The sequence below is a fragment of the Trichomycterus rosablanca genome, chromosome 19, assembly GCF_030014385.1.
Source record: "Trichomycterus rosablanca isolate fTriRos1 chromosome 19, fTriRos1.hap1, whole genome shotgun sequence".
In the NCBI taxonomy this organism is placed as follows: domain Eukaryota; kingdom Metazoa; phylum Chordata; class Actinopteri; order Siluriformes; family Trichomycteridae; genus Trichomycterus; species Trichomycterus rosablanca.
Window position 1 is genome coordinate 7,074,425 of NC_086006.1, and position 24,201 is coordinate 7,098,625.

The 24,201-nt window shown below is 43.7% G+C and overlaps 1 protein-coding gene across 1 annotated transcript in view; it reads right to left on the minus strand.

The window, feature by feature from the left end:
• Nucleotides 1-295: 295 nt before the first annotated feature.
• The window catches only part of samd11 (sterile alpha motif domain containing 11), a 66,107-nt gene continuing 42,201 nt past the window's right edge, over nt 296-24,201 (minus strand). The window contains exons 6-13 of the mRNA XM_063015297.1: nt 20,811-20,966; nt 13,712-13,856; nt 6,446-6,561; nt 5,707-5,785; nt 4,720-5,399; nt 4,026-4,102; nt 3,433-3,543; nt 296-1,551 (exon numbers count right to left, since the gene is read on the minus strand). Coding sequence (XP_062871367.1) covers nt 1,312-1,551; nt 3,433-3,543; nt 4,026-4,102; nt 4,720-5,399; nt 5,707-5,785; nt 6,446-6,561; nt 13,712-13,856; nt 20,811-20,966 — 1,604 coding nt within the window. The 3' untranslated portion in view covers nt 296-1,311. The remainder of the gene's footprint in view (nt 1,552-3,432; nt 3,544-4,025; nt 4,103-4,719; nt 5,400-5,706; nt 5,786-6,445; nt 6,562-13,711; nt 13,857-20,810; nt 20,967-24,201) is intronic.

The following is a 24,201-nucleotide window of genomic DNA, read 5'->3' on the forward strand; positions in this document are numbered from 1 at the left end:
AAGTAGGAAGGTTTAACAGCCCTATTATGCAAATTTCCTTTTGATATTTTTTTCCCTCTTTTTCCCCATTTTTAAAGAAAATAGACGTATATATTCTGTGCGTATGCATGTTTAATATGCCACACAAAGCCAAGGACAATTTAAACCTGTCAGGCTATTGTGTCATTATCTGATACCAAGTAGCAACTTTTACGGGACTTTTTTTAAAGAAAAAGCACCTAACTGGCCGTAAATATTGCCTGTGTTCCAGCATATAAGACTAAAAGATGATAAACGGCATCTTGTAGATGAAGGCAGTATGTTTATTAAGCGTGCATTAAAATAAGAGTTGAAATTAATAAACAGGCCTTATAAATTATTAATAGAAACTTTAAGAAAGTCCATAATGAGAAATATTTTATTTAGCTCTTTATAAATGAGGCCCCAGGAAGTCAGAGAGTCGTTTTAACTCTGCAGTTGATTCACACGATGGCTTTTGGTTGGAAGAGTCTTAAGTGCTCTGTATCTCTCATTTGATCACATGACTCTTCTCACTGTCCTCTACAGAGCCCAGAATCCGCTCGTGTGTACCTTGTCTGTCAGTTCCAGGTGAATTCAGTGTAAACAGGTTAATGACAGGTTATCATCTATAATTCCACGTGTCCATTCATCTTTGGTACTGGACTGTGGAATGCATAGTTGAACTGATGAAAAGCAAATGAGTTTCCTCGCGGCGTTTGGATCCGCTCCTCTGTCAGAGAACTCTCCGAACCAGATTCATTCCAGAGGATTTGAAACAGCTGGAAGCCGGGACAGAAAAGAGCTAAATGAATGGGCTTTTGATTTCCGAAGGGGTCGGGTACTACAGAGTTCAGGCAGGGCAGGCAGGGTCGGCCTGTCTGTCTGGCTGTCACAAAAGAACGATGCGTTTGTGGCTTTTCCTTTCTCTTGTACGAAGTTGAAGCGCTGCTGTCTGCTCACGTCCTTCTCGCACACACACTCACACGTACACACAAGTACACACAAACACACTGTTGCTTCCTGTCTCGTCCCCAGACTCCATTCGCTCATCTTTGGATTTGGCGTATTTGCAGCCGCTGCGCTGGGTGGAGCTGTTCGGTCTTGCATTTTTTACGCTCTGTACAATTCTCACCACGTTCTAAGTGCCTCAGAATAAAGGTCCTCAAGTTTTTTTGATTTCGAGAGAGGGGTGAAAGGAAGAAAGAATAGTTCAAAGACATCCGTTCTGCCCTTCCCCCTTCCATGTCTGTCTCCTTCCTGTAAAGCTTCTCTAGCCGTACAGAGAAGCCGTCTGAGTTTTAATGGCCGTCTCTACGAGGGAGCTTTAGCAGAGTCGTAAGCTGACCCAGCAGGGGGGTTTCCGTTCTCCTGCTTTGGCAAAGTGCGGCAGGCCGACGGAGTGCTGAAGGGAGAGGAGGTGCTACGGGTCGAGGGCGGCCGAGTCTCTGAAGTGAGAGGGTCTCGGTCCAGTGGCCGCAGAGCAGGTGGGGCCAGTGGGAGAGCCAGCGGGAAGCTGGTCATGTAGAATATTCTGCCAGTCCGCCGGGCCACCTGAGGTAAAATCAACACAAAAAAGTGTGGACTTGAGTAAAGCATCATGAAAAGAGTTTTATAAATTATTAGAACTATGATGATTGTAGTGCATTGCTAAGTATAACTTGTCTACACTTTTTTAAAAGCCCATTTGACCGCTCATCCTAAAATAACCGCCCCTTTCACTTGATAAAATGCCAAAATTTGATGCTGCCAGTGTCTGAAAATGTAATCCTTTTAAAATTTTAGCCATACCGTCTTGCTAAACATCAAAGACTTCTAAAAATGCCCCAAAAAACGCTGGGTGGATTATTTTCTCTTGTGATAAATTAAAACTAATTACTAATTATTGTAATAATGGTTAAATGCATGTGGGTGATTTAGCAGCTGGTAAAGTGGGTACTGGGGATCTGGGTTTTATCATTAATTCCAGTCCCTGTCTGTACAGAATTTGCCATGTTCTTCCCAGGTCTGGGTGTGAATGAACTGTGATTGACTGCATCCCTAAGTATACGCCTGCCTTGACCCCAGCGTTTCTGGGTGGCATTGGATGCACAAACCACTAATCAGAAGCAGTGAATTCATTTATTCATTAAACATCCCCCTGTCTTTATACAGTTGCTTAAAATGAAATTATGAAGCTACTTGGTTTTAGAATGAATGTAGCAGGGGAAAAAACTGTACATTAACTACATTATCTTTAGAACTTCCAGCTTTTCTGTATAATATACACCTTTTTTCTACTCATGTCTTCCAGTTAATGGCTGCAAGAAAAATGTCTTCTACATCAGGTTGGTGAGTTTGTGTGTCATTAGTGACATGACCGTTGGCCCTGAACTCTGATTGACTTCAAACTTCAAATACATATAGTATAGTAATCAAATAAAATATTTATTAAGGTGTTTTATGTGATACTTTTACTTTCAGATGGACGGTGTGTTTTATTTATTCATTTATTTTTGTGAGCTAAGGATGCAAAATCTCCTGTGGTTTGACAGTAATAAACATTAAGTATAAACTATAAACATATATAAAATAAATCAGTAACACCTGGAACTGTTTATAAATGCATCTGGCATTATTTTATACTGATTTACTTTACCACTACAGTATAAGGTTTTAAATGCACAGACCAATCACAGTAAATGAAGTGTTGTGATGAACATGTTGTCCTGTGGTGTGACCTCATGTCATGTGGTGTGACATCACTTCAAATGATATAAAATGGCATATATGAAATTTTAATTATAGTTTGCATAAAGGAACCCTTACTCCAATTGTTTACATTATTATTTTATTGCTAGTTATAACTTTTAGTTCAATTTATTTTGTGTATGTATGATTTGTGTAAATCGTATTTATTTAAGTTATCCTCCAGGCCACCTAAAGAGGATGGGGGTCCCTGCTGAGTCTGGTTCCTCTCAAGGTTTCTTTCTGTATTTTTAAGGAAGTTTTTCCTTGCCACTGTCGCCCTCGACTTGCTCAGCAAGGGTTTTTGGTCTGTTGGTCCTGGATTCTGTAAAGTTGTCTATTGACTTGACCCTTATACTTTAAATACAACTGACTGATATTTAAAATTATTATTACATATTATTTTTATTTTAGTGTAATGTGATGTCACACAGCAGGACAAATTATGTTTCTCTCCGTGAGAAAAGCTTATAAAATAAGAAAGAAATCCTTATTAAAAGGATGTTTACAAAAATCAGTTTCACCTCCATTTGTCAAGTACCCGATAAATGTTTATGAATACTACTAGAATGGTTTTTCAGTTGTGGGTTTCTGACTCGTAGGACAGTCTACCTCAGCACCTCTTTATCATTAAACCAAAGCCAAAACCATCCATTGTTTCATGGATTTTTATCCAATTACAAATTCACATTAAAAACAATGACTTACCTGAGAGCGGATTTTAAGGGCCGGGCCCAATTTTAACCCCATGTGATTGAGCAGGTGCTCTTCTGTAAGGAGAGCTAGTGTCTCTCCATCGATAGCCTGCTCCCGAAATACCTGAATAAACACATGCCACCTCAGTCATACAGTCACATGCCAATGATGTTTTGGATGATTTTAATTTTAATCTTAGCATGCAGATTAGCACCAACACCGGGATGTGGTGGGATTGTGGTAAAAGTGATGATGGAGAATGAGTAAAGCATGCACATGTTTGTGTAACGTGTGTGACGGACAGAGCTGTGAGCGAGACAAAGATAAGAGCAGTGCGGAGCGGCCCATGGCCAGCGCTCAAACCGCCAACTTAAAAGCGGCTAGCCATCAGTGATACCAAATTGCAGACTAATCACAGCTAGTTCTAGCCACTCTGTGATTTGAATTTGCACCCCAGTCCCCCCAATCCCTATGCTTTCCATCTCCAGTGCGCCCCCTGTTGAAGGGTGCTTGGGGAGAGGAAGTGTGTGGCGCTCTGCTCCTGCTCTTGTCCTCACCTGAGCGTACTCTCCACAGCCTGCCAGGCTGCTGATGAAGCTGCACACCTCTTCCACACTCCACTTGCTGATGTCCTCCACTGCCATCGCCTCCTCCCCGTCCACAAACAGACCTCCCATGGCGCCTGGCAGCCCGCCGAGCCGAGCAGAAAAATAAATCATTAGAGAGAAGCCTAGCGAAGCGGCCCCTCCCCTCATACACACATTTATACACACACATGGCTCTGTTAATGACCCCATCTATTTCGGAGTTCAGCAAGGGTCACATACAGGGCCTCTTCCTATGGGAGGTCCCTGCACTGCGGGTGAACGTGCAGGTAATGCGTTTCAGATGCACACAACTGCGCTCAGGGGGAGATACAATCGGCTTCACGATCAGCAATAAACATTTTACTGAGCTTACGTAAAATGTTAGATTTTTTGCACCTTAGTTATTTATTCATATATATGACATCTATATGGCATTATCACACACACACATACGTGTGTGTTTGTGTGTGTGTGATAAATATATGTATATGATATGCTCAGTCATGCCAGGCACACGGTGTGGGTGTATGGTCCAAAAATGAAAAATCTGAGGCAGTTTGCCCAGAAAAAAACCCAAGATGTTGATGATCTTTCATTTCTTATTATGATTCTTTTGGACTACAACTTAAAAAGTGCTCCATCAACACTTAAAATGCCCAGGCAATATTCGTATCAAATCAAATTACCTATGTATGAAGTAATCAAAACTCACCAGCTTGAAAGTACGGGCTGGTGTACGGGAAGCCAAAGGGCAGCGTCTGTCCCGGCAGCAGGGGAAAGGGGGGCAGTGCTCCTGGTGGGAGATACTTGGCTTCGCTTTTGCTCAGTCCCGGAGTGAAGAGATGATGGCCAGGTGATTCTGGTGCTACAGAGCTGCAGGGGCCGCTGAGCCTGCCTGAGCTTTCCCCGAGCTCCTTCGATGCCTCACTGGGTTTGGCAGTGTCCTTGCTTTGGCAAACTTTAGAGTTCAGGCTGTGCCCATCTGCTTTAGACAGTCCCTCCGGCCAGTCCTCGGCCGTCTCAGCGTCACTATCCGAGTCTTTCATGTCTTCGTCGTGTCCGTCTGTGTCTAATCCCGGCGTCTCCTTGGACTGGTATGAGCCGTCTCCTCTCGACGAGCCGCCTTTCTTCGAGTTCCTGCGGCTGGCAGACTCTTTAAATGCGCTGCTCACCGTCATCCCCTGGCTGAGTGAGAGTAAGGGCGCGTTGCTGTGGCGCAGGAGGAGCATAGCGTTGCGGCGGGCGACGTCGTCCGGCATTTCGTGAAGGCTGCGCAGGGCCGGGTGCTCGGCAGGCAAACCGGGGTGGAGAGCCAGCGGCTCGGCGAGCAGACGTTGTCGCTGTATGTTCTCCAGCTCTTTCTGTCTCAGAAGTTCGGCTGACATCTCCAACCTGCAACAGGAAAAGATGTTCAGGCTATAATTTATACATCAACATTATTTATATCACCGGGGGTGCTTTATTCCAGACCTGGAGGGCCAAAAGCCAAACAAACAGGTGACTTTTCACACTCAAAATTGACGACCGATATGACGTATGTATTGCTACAATAAAGAAGTAAAGCTACATAGTGTATTTTAATTACTGGTCAATATAGCGGACAAAGTAATAAATGTGGTATAAAGTGTTAAAAGCATTCATTAACCCTCTGTAGTAAATAATACTGAATTATGTTTAGTGTCTACTAGTAATGCAATACCTGGCAAGGTTCTGTTTGCGAAGCATCTCCTGCTGACGAGCGAACATCTCAGCTTGAACAGGCTGCAGGAAGCCATACGCTATAAAGACAGAGACATCACAATCATCTCATGACCAAAAAACAATGGACAGTATGGTAAAATACAGTGGTAGTATACATACAGCAAAATAAAATATGCAAAATGTTTCACTGTTCCCAAAGTGAGGCCTATAAAGATGTGGAAGAAGTCCAGTGGCCTGCAAAGAGCCCTGATTTCAACGCCACTAAACACTTTTGGAATAAACTGGAATGTCGACGACCTTCTTGTCCCACATCATAGCCTGACCTGAGCCTGATAAATACAGACAACAACCCACTGATCAACTCTAAAATCTTGTGGAAAGCCTACGAGAAGAGTAGAGGCTATAATAACCATGATGGGGGCATCAAAATAGGTTTATTTATCTCAGAGTTAAATAAAATTTAAGCACAAAAAACTAAAGCCTATGCCAAATGTATTTTAGATAAAAGATGAATAATTAGATGTTATTATATTATTATGATGATAAATCAACAACACATTTATCTAAGCCCAAATGTTCATATGCTGTATGATTTTCTGTATTTAGGGGGTCATGTGCTTGAATCTAACTCATCTAGCACATTAAGCATAATAATCAAGTACAACTTCATTTCTTATCTGTACATTAACTGAGTCTTATATTGGTGTTTTGTTGAGAATGCTGCTTGTAGGTCTCACCTGGTGTTTGGCAGAGGGCAGAGGGAATGCCCAGAAAGGGCGGCCGAAGATGATGACCCAGGGCGATGTGTGGGGCGTTCTGCGGTGACAGCAGTGGAGGAGGATGGGATAATTCTCTGCATAAACACAAAAACAAACCCACTTAAGATTGCTTTACACTTCACTCTTTACATTTCAGTGATTTTATAAGATTATTACCTGTCATGCTATATGGAATTTTTCCAAAATATCTTGGTTGATTTTTATTAGCCACACTGTGTGATATCGTGTACTCGGTGTGGGATTATATGCACATATTCTTTAATGACAGATGTGCAAATGCGCTGTGAAATTATATCATCAATCACAACAAATTGGATTAACAGCTGATGTTATGTCTGAATAAAATACAATGTAGAAGCGAAGTGAGTTTGAGATGATGCTTCCTCCACCATGCTTTACAGTTAGGATAATGTGTTATTGTCTGTGTACAGTGTCACTGTTACTATTGAAGTAAAGACGTAAACAGATACTTCAGTCCTCCTGGTGTGACGTTTGCAGAATGCCTACTTCTGGGAGATTAACAACAGGACCGAGCTTTTCCCAATTTACATTTTGTACATATAGCTAAAACTCACCACTTTGGTCTGTATTATATTGCATGGTGTGCATTTACAGTAAGATGCTAATGTTGTGTACTTCCTTTCTGGCTATTTTCATCCCTTGCCTCATCGCATGCGAGCATCAATAGCCCCTCATTAGTCATGTCGCTGCGCCGACGGCACTGTTTGTACCCTGGGCCTTCCTCTCCCTCCTTCCTCGCCCCCCCTCCCTTCCTACCCTCCCTCATTCGCTTGCTCTGTGGCCCTGCCACCCTGGTAATGAGGGCTGAATACACAATAAGAGCATGTCAGACTCTGACAGCTGGGGCGGCCCCACTGCCTCGCCTGGGCTACAGGCTGAAGGACCTCCTAATTAACACGGACCTTCCTCTTCCACCCTTGAGCGCCCACACACACAAACACGCACATGCACGCAAATGCGCCCGCACACCCCCTCCCACTGGTTTTATTGGCTGCATTCGAAGTCTCCCCACCCCTCGATTTCCAAAAAGGTCCTCAATTATGATTTTCTGGTTTTGTACGGCCAGAGATGCTGCTCTTGTTCAATACCTTTATCAAGTGGTAATGGTGGGAGAGCAAGCCAATAAGATGGATGGATTTTAACAGGGGATGATGAGAGAAAAATGTACTCTGTGACGTCCCAAATGACATCCTAAAATCAGTAGCACCGCAGCATGTATAATATAATATGAAGTTACAATACTTGTATTTAAAATGAATTTACATTTTAGGCCTCTAAATAACATTGATGAAACAACTGGATGTGGATCATTTTGTTATTTTAAACCTATAAGCCATATAGAAAAACAGCTTTATTTATACAGTGTGTGTGAAACACAGCTAAGACAGCAGTACTTCAGCAGTTAAGATACTGAACTAGTAATCGAAAGGTCCCTGGTTCAATCACCACCACTGCCAGGTTGCCACTGTTGGGCTCTTGAGCAAGACCCTTAACCCCTAATTGCTTGGAATGTATACATTCACAATTGTAAGTCACTTTGGATAAAAGCATCCACTAAATGACGTAAATTTCAATGTAGTCAACCACAAAGGTTAATTTCTACCAAGGGTTAGTGGTTGAGGTACTGGACTAGTAATCAAATAGTTGCTGATTTAAGCCCCACCATTGCCATGTTGCCACTGTTGGGCTCCTGAGTAAGGTTCTTAACCCCTTAATTGCTTGAATTGAATTGGATTGGCACCCTGTCCAGGTTCTTCCTGCCCTGCGTCTGGTGTTTCTCAGTGGAGCCAGACCCACCTTGACCCTGACCATTATCAACCCTGACCATCATGATGCATGTTATTTTCATTTTATAAAAATAAAATGAATAATGAATAACAATACTAATGGTTGCAGTTTTGCAAGTGGAATCTATGCCCTGAACGCCCTAAAGTGCAGGCAGGCCAGTCAAGCACATGCACTCAGTGTCTACATGAAATAACCATGGACTTCCCAGAAAATAATGTGGCTTCAATTGCGGTTTCTGCTGACTGGACCAGGCAACTGCATGAGGAAGGGTTGATTTATGGATAGTAGTGCATGATTCTCCTTATGTGATATTGCTCTTTGTGAGACCATGTCTCTGGCAGGTGAAAAGAAGTGGTCGGAAACTAGGCGTGTGTCGGGGGTGGGTGATAATCTGCGGATATTGTAGGGTTTCTCAGCAGAGAAAGTAACAATTGGGGATTTGAATATGACTAAACTGGGAGGAAATGGGGAAAAATGCAAAAAAAAAAATTATAATTCAACAGTACACAGGGCGAGTTTTAGAAAGATTGTGGACATGGCAGCGTCATTCGTAGCCAATTTTCGCAACGATTTCACCCACTTGCGGACGTGACGGTTGTTTCCAAGCATGAATTTTACAGTTTTTGCAATTCACTAGTTGTTTACTGGTGATAATGACACTAATGATATGGCGGCAGCCAGGGTGTGACGTCACACTCCTAAGCCTTATTATTTTTACTCACATGAACACTGTATACACACACACATACATACATATATACACATACTGTATATACACAAAGCCTGCACAAATTCACAGAGACTGTCACACAGGCGGTGTGAAACTTATACACACAGAGCACAGCGCTGTTGCTTTGTTGTTGGAAGTGAGATGCTGTTACTCCAGGGGGAGGAAACCTGAGCAGCATAGCACAAAACAAACACACCAACATCCAAACACAACCAGCCAAAAAAAAAAAGACCATAAAAACAGAGAGTAGGAAAGGTACTGAGCTTTGTTTTGCTCTACATGTGATTCCATTACGCTTAAACTAAATAGCCATTGCATGTCATTACCCTGAAAAATAGAATAAAATAAAATACAGAAACTTAGTGGATGGAGGAAAACAGAACAGGGGCTGAAGAAAGGAGAGAAAAGCAGGGAGAGGAAAAAAACAAGCAGTGGGGGAGGGAACGGAGAGCGAGGAGACAGCGAGGGGGAAAAAAAATCTTAAATCGATCGGGGCCGCTGTTGAAATGTTAATGCTAATCGTATAATCGCTTTCCGCCGGTGCCTTGCGCTTCGGTGGCAGCGCCAATTAATCTCGGGGAAGGCAGCGCATGACCTTGGGGTCTGGAGCCGGGCGGGCAGCCCAGCCATGCTTATGTAATTACACTGTGAAGTGTGTAATCACCTGGTCTAATCCCTCAGGCCGCACAATTAGGCCGAGCGGCGCTGGCCGGGAACGCCGAGCGCTGCGCCGCCCTGCGTGGCCCACAGATGAATAACGGTCAATTAAAGCCGCATGACTGGGGCCGCGAGGCGTCCGCTCGATCGTAATTAGCTGTAATCATGAGGAGACGTACCCGGCAGACGTGCTTCTCCTTTTATAGGAAGCAATTTGGTAGGGAGGCAGGCTTTAACCATTTCATTCTGGCTTCTAAGACTTGGGAGGGAGGAAAAGGGGGGCTAACAGGGGGCTGGGTTGGGTTGGGAAGGGGGGTGTTTTAGTTTCTCAGACCTTACTTCACACCTTGCACACAAACGCACACACACACACACACACACTCAGGCTTTAATTTTGTTTGTGTACTCCGTTTCTCAGAATCACACACACACACACACACACACACACACATGGCGAGCACATTTTACACAGGTTTACGCTTTATGCATCATGAGGTACATGAACGACGGTGGAAAGATTGTACGGTCCGTTTCCTGTGGTCAAAAGCTTCGTATACCAGTTCACCACAGGAACAGATAACCTCATGTTATATGACACAAGACAGAAATTTTAACTGGAAGCAGCACTTGGTTGGTTGGTTGGGTTTACCCAGAAAGCACCAGCGGTTTATCTAGATCAGTTATGTTAGCAAAATCAGGTTTCCCCAGACTGACATTTAATAATCAGATTGTTTGTAGGGGAAGTACTTTAGTATCTTAGTTTTCGATGGTCATTTGTTTTATATCACTAGCGTGATTTATGTTCTGGGGAAATACTGCTACGTTCTATAATACTCAGAAGTCAGACATTCCTGAGGTAACGCTCTAGTCCTCCAAACAAAACGCATTCAAGTGAAACATTTCGGAAAAACCAATTGAATTCATTATTATTGTTATTTGAACTATTTTCCCCTAAATTTTCAGCCACTAAATGAGTCTTTTATGACACAACAACCGTGAATCCAGGAGCGTAAATGTTAGCTTTTAGCTGAACCATGTGACCAGCCACCGCCTCTTCACAATCTTAAAAATGCAAAGTAAAAAATTCTGTCCGATTCTGATAGTACTGAATACTGGGCGGCATGGTGGAGCAGCGGGTAGCGCTGTTGCTTCACAGCAGGAAGGGCCTGGGTTCGATTCTGTGGCCGGGCAGCCAGGATCCTTTCTGTGTCCGTGTGGGTTTCCTCCGGGTGCTCCGGTTTCCTCCCACAATCCAAAGACATGCAGGCAGACCAAATCTAAGTGTGTGTGTGTCTGGCTGGTGACAGACTAGCAACCTGTCTGGGGTGTTTACTGCCCTTCATCCAATGAATCAGACCCACCGCAACCCTGACCATGATGAAGCGATGGTAAAAATACAATGAAGGAATAAATAAGGCAGCTCGCTCATGTGTGACAGCCTGTCAAAGTGGCAGCAGAGTCCCTCCCTGCTTGAGAACGGCAGCAGTTACCCCTGTGTGTGTGTGTGTGCATGATTGTGTGTATATATAAGCGTGCGTGCGTGTGTGCGTGTGTGCGTTTAACTGGCCAGACCGGAGCAAGATGAGAGAGGAGCGAAGCGGAGCTGACAGGACGGCCTTTAATGAGCGGAGCGCAGGGGATTAGCCGCTCGCCGCACCGTGCTTCGCCTCGCCTCGCTTTGCCTCCACAGGAACACATTTGCACAGGAAGCTCATTAAAATGCATGAGGCTCTCGCTCCCATTCCCCCCCCCACACCACCTCCCACCCCCAGACCACTGTCTGTTCCTACCGCCGCTCCACATGCCAAACGCATTAGGATTTGCCTTGCAGATTCCCTAAATGCAATCAGACAAATGGCCGGCTGGAGCTGTAGAGCTATTGATCGCGGTAATGATTTGTTTTTAACAATAGCCACTAATGGGCATCAGATAATCAATTACAGAGAGTCGATGGAAAGGTGAGCTTGAGCTACGGCTTTCGGCTCGCCGTTTCAGCCCGCCTGGCTTCCAGTCGATGCTTTATGGGGCGGCCGTATCACACATGTCTGTCCTTTTACAATGTCACTTGCTGTCAATGACAAAGGATGAACCAATTCTGCCCTCCAAATAGGCGATTTAAAGCTAGCTAAAATGTGCTACCTGTCCTTCCATACTGGCCCAGACTATAAAGTGTTAAAGAAAATAAAAAGAGGGAAAATATTCACAACACCCCCCTCTACTGCCACCCAACCAGGAAAGCACGCAGACCTAGTTAACATCAGTGCTCCTGTGTGGCTAATTATGGAAGGTGAACAGAGTACGGGAGGCTGGCTGGCCCAAGCCGCATGCTGCGCTCCCGTCAGGGCACGGAACAGAACACAACGCCCACGCTGCCCTCCTCAGCCCACTTCCTCCCTCCGTCTCCCCATCCCTCCATCCCTCGCCTGCCTCCCTCCCGCCTCGTCTCACCAACCCATTATCGATCCTCCGGCTTCCCGCGCCACATAAATAATCGACAAGCAATTACCCGCCTACTCCCGCTGCCTGGGCTTTCTTTGGAGGCGGACGAGAGCGGCGGGAGCGCCAGAGCCTTGCTGAGAGGGGGAGACGGAGGGAGGGAGCGGAGGGAGGCGGACGGCGCCCGGACTACCGGCAAAGCCCAGATCCCCATAAATACCTCCTGACAAGATCAAATCAGACAAGGATGCAAAAGAGTAAAGCCCACCGGCGGTCGGATCCCATTAAAGAGATTTTGCTTTATTTCACGTGCACGTTCCTGGTATTCTCATTCCTCCCCTTTAGCCCGTCTTTCTTTCTGACTTCAGTGTACAATTCAGATTTCTTCCCATTTTTTTTTATCTCCAGCATGCGGTCACCCACTGAAAACGGCCATGAAGTATTCATTAGAGCCGGATGTTGGGTTCATTATTAATGTGCAAAATTCATGTTATTTTAAAGCTTGGGACTTTTTCTCCATTCCATGGTCTTAAAATGTGCCTGGGAGGTGTTTCCTCGGCGGAGGGGCAATTTATCCACACACACTGTTCAAATCTGCTCAATCCAACAATGCAGATTTGTGAAAGCACATCCATATGTGTGACTTAAATCCCTCTGGTGCTAGCCAGATCATGGACTGGCTTTACGAAATAACTGGAAATCTCTTACTGAATAACAAAACACACACACACACACACATCATTTTTATTTTGTCCTCATATTTTGGAGGTGAAATTAACTATATATTTAGGGAAAAACATCAAAAGTGGCAGACGAGAGCAAACCAATCAGCAAGAAGATGTTCCACTTGTCTGTCTGTTTTATTTATTTATTTTTTAACCGTGACTTTGTAGGAAACATTAGGATGGGCTAAATTTGTTTGGTGCTTGATTTTAAAACATATTAGCTTTACTTTCACACAGTTATCAACCTAAGAAATCATTAAAATTACAATTAATCAGCAGAATAAGGTGTGCCTGAGTTGCTGCTGGAACAACACTGAAATAGAACTGGAATAGAATGGCTATAGAATGGCTATTGGCTAACATAACTGAAATAGAATGGCTATTGGCTAATAGAAATGGAATAGAATGGAAATAGAATGGCTGTAGAATGGCTATTGGCTAATAGACCTGTAATAGAACTGGAATAGAATGGCTATAGAGTGGCTATTGGCTAACAGAACTGGAATAGAATGGCTATTGGCTAACAGAACTGAAATAGAATGGCTGTAGAATGGCATCCAGTGTCCCAATTAAAGCCATGCTTCAAAGTGCATGTTTAATGACTAAACCAAACAATTGTTTGCCAGTAGAAAAAGAATAATTATGATTGGTTATATGTTAGTAAGCCACATCATTTGCCCCACCCCAATCCCCTGCCCCCTTATTTCTTGTCCAGAGCCTGGATCATATACAAACAGGAGTTGTTTTTCTGATATTACTTCTGATATTAGATTGACAGCCACCATGTTATTAGAATGGCTGATGGTACCTTTAAAGCATGTCACAGCATTTATGTATCTGAGTAAGTTGGTGTGTGTGTTTGTGTACCTCTCACTGAAGTGTGCATCCCTGTGCTGGGGCAGGCCTTGTTTCCGCCGCTGGCTGGAAGAGCTGCCTGCAGAGGGCAGGTGGGCCTCCAAGGCTCCTGGGTTTCTCACCGCACTTAGAGCCTCCTGACGCAAACGAAGAATTTCTGAGGACACAGAAGAAGTAAATCTGTATGAAAGCAATGCCATATCTTAGTCCATGATTTAGGACCAGCAATAGAGTTCAAAATAGTCTGAAAAGAACTTGCAGTATTCATACTCTCATTCTAGTCCCTCTATTGTATGTGTGATTATTACCTGGACTAAAAAAATGCAAAATGAAACTGGTTGTTTTAATCTTATACTGGGCATAAGACAGTAGTTGGGGCGGTTAATACATGGTTATGCAGGGCGTTCTGAGTGCATAATCTTTAACATTTACATTTCAGCATTAAGCAGATGCTTTTATCCAAAGCGACTTACAGTACTAAGACAGTATATTGTCTAAGCAATTGAGGATTAAGGACCTTGCTCAAGGGCCCAACAGTGGCAACCTGGAAGTGGTGGGGGCTTGAACCAGAGACCTTTGGATTAGTAGTCCAGTACCTTAACCACTAGGCCAAAACTTCCCTTTAAAAGTCTGAGGCCAGGAGTCCAAATGATCATACTGGACTTTTCAATTAATCAAAGAACCACCAGCCAATAACAGATATTTTAAGATGATATGTACTAAAGCGGGCATCTAACTTTTCTAAGCTTTTGATGCCAAGTTTTGTAAATTTAAGGTTTTAAAATACAGGTTAAAATGTATAACAGTGGTTTAATCCTTTTGGACTGTGAATTCTGTAGCAAAAGGGAATGTGGAGATTTTACTTGCTATCTACCTTTTAAGGTCATTCTATTAATATTGGTACTTAATGTTTCACCCTAAGCATGGTAAGCATGGCACTGTTAGCTCATGACTCAAGCTGAAGTCTATCACTTGAACAATTTGTTGTTTAATCTGTCATCTAACCGTCTCTGGATTGTCAGTCCTGATTAATCAGAAATGTTCAAATGCTCAGTTTTTGGACCACAATCTGCTTAAATGCACATGCAGAGAGCAACTTTTCATTCTACAGCACTGTACTTAAGATTCAGTTTCACCACCTGCCCGTTTTAAATGGTCTTCTTATACCGGAATACTGTGAGACTGGTATTTTCTGACTCGGTTATCATAAGCAGAAAATCTTATACCATAACACTCATCCCCAGATCACATAAAAGCATTCTGTGTGACTGTCCTCTCTCCCTCTTTCTCTTATAGCAGGCTTTCTGTGCCCATCTCCCATCATTACCAAACTAACAGGGTCACAACAGGAAGCACACAATCTAATGAAAGGGTGTTAAATAGAAAATCCATCCTGTGCACCACCCTCCCTCCCTCCCTCTCTCGCCCTCCTTCGTTCCCTCTCCTCCAGCCCTTTTTTAATTAGACAGTTCCCGTGGGAGCTGACGGCCATTTCCGAGGCCGGCGCGTAGGGCTGAGCGATCAGGTCGGGGGCGGCACGACAGATATTAATGCGCGCAAGGCCGCTGTATTGATCTGTTTATTGCACTTCCCCAGGGGGGGACCAGACCGACGGCAGACAAGCCCTCTAACAGTCAGAAAGAGAGACGGAGAGAGAGATAGAGAGCCTCGGCCGGGAAGAGATGGGCGCTGATAGGAAGAAATACGTCGTGTCGCAAAGTTAAATTAAGGAGACTTATGAAAGCACGTCGGTTTTTTATAACCTAACCTGTGTACTACTATGTATTACCACAGACACTTATTTTACATTTAAAAATATATATAACAAAGAAAAACAATAAAATCCTGCTTTATTAACTCAATAATAACAGATACTATTTTAAGAACATTTTAATCTGTATCATTAGGGGTTACCAGTGCACAGAAATATGCATTCAGGTCAATTTGACACCTCTTTTGACACTTTATTCAAAAGACTTACAGCTGTGACTGAATACATTGCAAGCAATTGAAGGTTAAGGGCCTTGCTCAGGGGTCCAACAGTGGCAACTTGGCAGTGGTGGGGCTTAAACCAGCAAGCTCCTGATTACTAGACCAGCACCTTCAAAGGCCTCAAAATGACAAAGTACACTAGCTTACCACTGCTGAGATCTGAGGATCCAGGGTTCGAATCTCAGATGTGCTATCAGCCGGTCAGGTGTCTGCATGGGCACAATTAGCTAATGTCCCAGTCCCAAGCCTGGATAGAAATAGGCGGGTTATGCCAGGAAGGGCATCAGGGGTAAAAATTGTCTGGTATGAGGTCCAGATCCGCCCAAAGGGAAAAAAATATATGGTTTTATGTCATGACCTGTGCTTGCTAATTTTTGTTTGTTTTATTTAACTGGTGTTACTGTATCCCAGTATCCAAAGACTGGTATTATTTAACAAGATATTTATTACAATTATTTAGCATTATTTAGTCACATTGTATTAGAGATATCTTCTTAAAGACAACCCTTACTAATTGGCTTTGGGTAAATGGGTCCTCTGTTCTTTTCCCAGTAGAGTAAACATGTCAAAATTCTTGCTCATGGTAATCGCCCATATGCTACAGATAGCGTGCAATAAAATTAGCTTACAAACCACTGGATCATTATTGTACTACTGCTTGAACACAGTTAAGAAACTCCTAAGATAGCAGTGACACTTTCCAGCTTCATGGCACAGTCTTATAAAACAGGATGAATGAAAATAACGGGATGAAATTCAAAGCGTCTGCCCCCCTCCCCTCCGCTCCACCTCGCTACGGCAGGCCCCGTCCTGCCTGATGCATACGCATTTATTATTCCCTTTCATCTGCGTGAGAGTTTGCCAGCTCTGGGTCACCTGGGGCTGCAGCCCTGAGCTGAGCAGTCATCATAACAGCACACGGTCAATCTGCGCCAAAACCACCTGAGCCCGAGGGGAAAAGAGCGGCAAGATATTACCCTTTCTAATTCAGCCCTATACGCCCTTGTTCCACCCCACAAGATTTCTAAGGAGGTCCAGTAGCGGCATCTTTGAAAAGACCTCAATCACGCACATGTACACGTGTATTTTTCTTCCTTTGTCACGGCGGCTTTCTTTGTGCCAGGAAGCCGGGGGAAACGGGAAGGGCCAGAGCGAGCAAGGCCGGCGTCTTTGACTGCAGAATCCCTGCTTCCTTCCTTCTATTCCTGTTTCTTACATCAAGGGAGCGTGGGGAGTTAGGAGAGGCCTCCAAGTGACCTTGTGGCTTGCAGAGAGCAGCACAACAACGTACCCCCCTCCTGTAAACCTCACGCGCACTCGTCCATGCATGCTTCCTATCCTTTTATTTTGGGGCCTCCTCTTCAAACAGATGAAAGGCCACTCTGCGGGGACTAGCGGGGAAAAAAGAAAGATGCAGAAAAGAAAGAGGGAATGTAAAAGCAGGCGGTTGCAGGGAGAGTGTGTGAGGGAGGTTGAGGAGACAGCTGGAGGGGTTCCTGGGGGCCAAGCGCCCTTAAAAATATATTCGCCTTCTTTATGGCAAAGAGCCTAAAGTATTGGTTTGTGATTAATGTACAATGAATATTTGTGTACATGCTACCAGGTTTGAAGGGAAAGGACAATATAGCATGTGCTACAGTGTTAGTTGTCCTAAAAAATTGAAAAGTCAAAATACCTCTCAGACAGGGCACCAGTCCTTCTCAGGACCTACTTATTTTTATCTAGGACAATTTAAAGTAGCAGCTCTATGAACAACCGTGTTTTCTTTGTTTTTGGGATGTGTTATAAAACAGTAATACCTGCAGGAAACCTACAAACATGGAAGGAACGCATTAACTCAACACAGACTGTAAGCAGAGACCGACAGTGACGTTCCAATTCAATTCCGGCTTTTAATTGACATTTCAATTCATCCCAAAGACATTTATTGAGATTGAGATCATCAAACCATCTTTTGGTCTTTATGGACCAAACTTTGTGTAGAAGAATCAGTCATATTGGATCTGAAAAAGGGCCTTCCCTAAATGTTAATAAAATAGAATAGAACGCCTTTATTTGTCATATATACATATACGTGTGTACAATACAATGAAATTATTTTTCCGCATGTACCAGCCATTGTACAGCATAGCAGAGCAGTGATTCAAACCCACAACCTTTTGATTGACAGCCCAGAGCTCTACCCACTAGTCTACTACTGACACAAATTTGAAAGCATATGATTAATTTTATAGAACAGAATTAATTGTTTACACCGTTTAGCAATAAGTGGGACAGTGGTAGACTAGTAAGCAGAGCTTTGGGTTATCAATCAAAAGCCTGAGAGTTCGAATCCCAGCTCTGCCATGCTGCCACTGTTGGGCTCTTAAGCAAGGCCCTTAACCCTCTCTTCTTCAGGGGTGCTGTTCAATGGCTGACCCTGCGCTCTGATACGTAGAAAAAGAATTTCGTTGTACTGTACACGAGTATACGTATAAATGACAAATAAAGGCATTCTATATTAATTGTGGATGAAACACATGGACTCAATAAGTAGGAGGGGTGTCCACATATTTTTGGCCATTTAGTATATGTTTAAACACACGCAAACAATAAGTAAATCAGAAACACGTCAGATAAGGTGTGAAGAACAAGGTGAAATAGCACCAAGGAAAGCAAAGGGGGAGATCAGAAGTGCCTGAGGATGGAGTGGGATGTTTCTGAGGAGATAGGAAGGGTAGAAAAGAGGGTAGGAGGTAAAGCAGCAGCTGGGGCTTGTGTTTCCTAGTGCCTGAGAGGTTTCTTAAAAAAAAATCCCTCCTAAAGAACAAAAAAACGCCCCCACTGCAAGAGCTACGGAGAAAACAAACCCGATCGAATATTCAAACTTAATCATGGACGGAGTGAGACGGAGCAAGAGAGCGGAGGGAATTTCTGGGACAGGTAGACGGAGATTAAATTTGCGTCACAAAAAGTGCTGGGAAATTCGATAAGTTTGAATCTATAGACGTTCGCTGGAGCTCAGTGCAGAACTATGCAGACTGGGTAATATGAGAGCAAAATTGCAGATCGTGCCGGGAAAAAAGAAAAAAGCGGCGACGATGGTGAAGAAAAAGTTTTCTGGGGTTCACGGACGGTGGAGCGCTGGGCGAGAACGCAAGAAAGAGGATCTCTCCCATCAAAGAGTTGGCAGGCGGAGGAGTTGGCAGGCAGCTGACTGGCACGGCCTTATCGCGAGCGTAGAAGCTCAGCATGCATGGGCAAGCCATCATGCTTACATTCCTATGGGGAAAAGGAGGGCTGATGGAGGAGAGAACACCTTGGCCTGGTGAGCCTGTTTTCAGCGGCGTAGCCCCTGAAACCGTATACCTGATTTTACCAGCCGAAATGTCAAGAAAGGACAAATTGAGCTGCGGCTTATTATTAAAAAGGGATTAAAAGCGGTAAAGTCTGCTAGCCCACCAGTGCTGACATTTCAAACTACACGGACAATGATTGGCTTGTCTGGCGGAGGGAGGGCCGGAGGGATTCCTCATTACTGCAGCAATTATGAACTCTGCTGCCTGGTTGAAGACGGGTAATAAAGAACATCGGTTCATGACGCTCTGTGCACGATACAGATCTCTATATGAACCTGCCTGGTGACCTAAGTTTAAATGAGCTTTGAATGGCAAGACAAATGGGGGGATTGAACTGAATTGGGAGAGAAATGGACCACAAACCCTCAAAACTCAATCGCTTGCGGTTCAACCCCTAACCCTAACATTAACCCTAACCCTAAACCCTAACCCTAACCCTAGATTCCCAACCCTAACCCCTGACCTTAATCTTGACATTAACCCTAACCCTAGATTCCCAACCCTAATCCCTAAGCCCTAACCCCAACCCCTAACTATATCCCGACCACTAACCCTAACCTTAACCCTAAACCCTTTACATATTTAAGTATTTGATTGAATTCAAAGCAGTTAGTGATTTGCCAAGCATGGACCAATGACGGACCTGTCCCAGACTGACCAAGCTCCTTTCACAAAATGATTCAGATGGTAGATTTCTCACCTTACAGGCAATCCTCTGTGCTCATCACTGGGCTCACACTACTTGACTAATTGCAGATGATTTCAAACCCCGGAAACGATCTGAGCGTCTGCAAACGATCTGTGCTTTTTTTTTTGGCGAGTCGCTGTCATGACAGACTCTCATCAAGCTAATCGCTCATCTAGCTGGAACTTCCCCAGACGTTTTTGAAATCTGACTGAAAATCATGATGTGCACACTAGGCTTAAGGTTTTAGTGCCTGCCGCTGCCACGCACCACCACAAACCAGGAAACTTCCAAGAACAGTAGAGCCAGCGCAACGTTACGACACTAAAAAACCCCTGGGACCGAGCCACTAATTCTTTACAGATGTACAATAAGGGTCATTAAATCATGCATAAAGCACCGCCCTTGGATTTGCAGCTCGCAATTAAAAATAATTACCGATCAAATAAAAATGAGCGCTATACGTGGCTCGGATTGTGCGCGGATGCAAATCTGATTTAACGTGTGCGCCTACAGAGCCGTACAAGCCCATGCAAATGAAATATATTTATTTGTGGGAAAAGTCGCCAGTGTTAACAGCAGACATCCTCTGAGTTTAAGGGCATAATTAAAAATTAAAGTGCAAATAAAAATGGGTCATAGCTGATGGCAACATTTTTCTTTATGCTTTCGCTTAGTGTCTTCAGCCTCCAGCAAGTCCCGTACAACCTCGTGACTGTAAATCAAAAGGGGAACGGGGGGGAGAAAAACGAGCTTGCTTGTCGTTTCCATGGTACTGGTAATTTAAAGGGCTGGCTTGCAGCCAATCAAGGAGAACAAATCAATAGACGGCAAACCTTGGGGCCCAACGGCAGCGTTATTTACTACTGTGTGCGGCGGCGGTCGCAGATCACTCACCCTGACATTCTGACACTCGGTGGGCAGGGGGGCTTGAAATAGAATTGTCAGCGATTTTTAAACCGTGGATCTCACCGAGGGGCGGAGTGAGTTTTACCCCAGCGTGAGTCCAGGTTTGTTAATAAATAGGTATTATGACTCACTTTTACCGGTTGCAGACACAGGTACACCTGTACGCCAGGCACGACCGTGCACTCACCGTGACTGGGAACGCCCATACTGCTGGCGAGTTGGTAGAGGCGCTGTTGCTGCTCTTCGTATGAGCCGTGCTCGTTCAGCGCTGACATCATCCGCCTGTAGTGTTCCTCAGTGGTCATGTGACTTCCCAGGTCCAGTGCAGGGGTGTGTGAGTTTTCTGTAAGGTGGACAGCACAAAGGTACAAAGGTTTTAAGCAAGCTATCTGCCAACAGGTGCACTTTAAAAAAAGTTCAGTACAGTTTTTGGATGGGTGCCTGGATTGTGTTCCGCATATTATTATATTTTAAATTTTTAGCATTTAGCAGACGCTTTTATCCAAAGTGACTTATAGTACTGTGACAGTATATTGTCTGAGCAATTGAGGGTTAAGGGCCTTGCTTAAGGACCTAACAGTGGTAACCTGGCAGTGGTGGGGCTTGAACCAGCAATCTTTTGATTACTATTCCAGTACCTTAACCGCTGCCTAGTGCTTTTATATACAACTTATATAAAAAGACTGCAAAAGCGCAAAACACAGTATAAAACAACTTACATTAAAGCTGCTTGATTTGTAAATATTCTATTGATTGATTTTGACGCACAAATACAATAAACAATAAAAACATGATGGTAACCAAGATGGTAACCAAGACTTGTTCTGTTTATCATTCTGACTAGCAGTCAAAATCCCATTGCGTTTTCTTTTTTACTCTCATTGGGTGTTCCTAATTACTCTGCTATCAAGCAGTCGTTGGGGAGCTCACCTTACCTGTTTGGAGCTGGGGCTTCTTTCTGGCATGGCAACCTCTAAGACTGCCTATGACAACACCAAGCTGTGAACAGTGTTGCCCATGTTTTAGCAGCTTGAACTGTTTTTTAGTGGTTCTTGAATTACATCTGACCAATTGGACCAATTTCTTTTCAGCTTACAGGGACAGTCTGGGCTTTCTTCCCGACACTGCTAAGTGACAAGTGTTCCGTTTACTTTTTAATGCATGCAGTCAAACAAGCCTGGTTTATGTCATCAATCACTCATACTACCAAGGTTATCACACAAAGTTAAATGCTATAATAGAACATTTTACATCATTGAATTTATTATTGAAGATGCTGGATGTATATTTTTGTCCCTAAGATGTTTAAGAAAACCCGAAACAAACCCAAACCCAAAATTATGAATAAATAAAATTGATGATAGGGTTTCTGGTCAAGGAACCTTTTCATTTAAGCTACAGAAGTAGGATTTTGTCCAGAATTACAATGATGATGAATTATACAGTTCTTATTATTTTCTTTTTATATATAATAGTTTATATTTTCAATGTAAAATTAAATAAAATACAAAATCTATTAAATATTTTGCCATTCATTTTTCCAATTAAAAAATTAATGGAGAAGAATAATATTTAGCCTACGTACATTAGTCTGTCTGAACCCGAAGCAAAACAACCACAATGAATCAAAAATTCACATTTTTAACTAATCACTGACTGCACTCCTCTAAAAGCAAGTTCTCACACATAATTTCTGAACAGCTTTAGATGTTGATCGCTGAGACACGCATGGGCGTCAGTACATATTGGGGACCGAGAGGATCAGGTGACAGTGACCGAACACGAGCTGGTGCGTAAATGAAAGAATGAATGAATGAGTGAGGGGATGAGGGAGTGATTTATAAGGTGTAAGGCTGGCAGCAGTCTGGGGCCGGTGAAAAGAAGAGACGGTAACCCAAGACAGAGCCGGGGGGGACTGGTGTGGGTGGGAGGTAGGAAGAGGACAAGAAGAAGAAAGGGAGGGTGAGACGGAGGAAGAGAGAGAAGTGAGGAAAGGCAATAAGGAGGGAGGGGGGGTATATTTTTACCCTCATTGAAAGCTGAGTCTGGCCCCAGGCTGACGGAGAGGGATGGTGGGGGCAGCTAGGGGACTGTGCCAAACATCGGATAATCCGCCAAAGGCCCTCAGGTGTCAGTGTGTGTGTGTGTGTGCGCGCGTCTATGTGTGTGTGTGGAGATAAAGACAAAAATAGACAGTAAAATAAAATAAGCGCCTATATGACTGTCCACATATACGTTTTTATATCTGTGAGACCCACTGAGAGCGAGAGTAGTAAAACGCATGCGGTCGGTGCTCGTATCCCCGGTCCGTCTGCATTACATGCATTTGCATTAATTTGGCTAAACAACACGTGCACCTGTGTGTGAAGCCGCAAAATGACAAAATGTTTTTCTAGCTTGTCATTTCAGCAGAGAATGTGTGTTTTGCCAGTGCCATGTCAGGCAGTGTGTACAATGCATTCACACTTTTTTGGTGTGTGTGTGTGTATGTGTGAGTTTTGGTGTCTACAGGGGGTTTTGACATGAGTACAAAATGACTAGGAGCCTATTTCTGCATATTAAGGTTTATTTAAGGCTTGAAGTGGTCAGGGTCGGGTAGAACATGCTTAAATAATATGTATTTTCATACCTAGTCTGTTAAATATCATTTTATTATATTGTTTTACGCACTTTGGTTACATTTATGACAGGACAGGTAGTTACAGGTTACACAAGATTTATCACTTTAAGTTTAATCTCAAACACAGTTATGGACAATATTGTATCTCCAATTAACCTCACTTGCATGTCTTTGGACTCTGGGAGGAAACCAGAGCTCCCGGAGGAAACCCATGCAGACATGGGGAGAACATGCAAACTCAACACAGAAAGGACCCAGACCGCTCCACCTGGGAATCGAACCGGGACCTTCTTGCTGTGAGGCGACAGTGCTGCCCACCAAGCCACTGTAAATTATGCACTATGTTAATACATAATAGTAACTTATTTCCTATACATTTAGAATATATTTTCAAAGGTGAAATCTCTGACCCTGACTGTCTGGGTGAGAGGAATAAGCAAGCAACAGTTTATGGAAGACCCAGCATGACTGAACCCTTGTGCACTTGTTCCTTCAAGTCTATTAAGACATGAAGGAAAGCTGCACAGAGCCCTGACCTCAGCACCACTGAACAGCTTTGGAATGAACTGGCACATCGACACCAACATTTGTGCCCAGCCATACAAATGCTCTTTTGACTGATGGGCACAAATTTCCACCGACATACTTTAAAGCCTTCTCAGAAGAGTGGAGGTTGTTATAGATGAAAAAATCACATACAGGTCACTCTATTTTAATACCATTTGTTTTTGAACTAGGATGTCCAACAAGCTCATGGTCAATGGCCATAAAGTGTATAGTCACAAACACACACACACACACACACACACACACACTGACACAAACAAACCTGTACACAATCCACTCCCCAAGAAAAATTGTTTGGGCACAGCAGCAGATCACAGACGTTAGATCAGCACTGACCTAAGGCCACTCTAATTTGACCTGTGCTGACCCACTGTAATTCATCACAGCAACA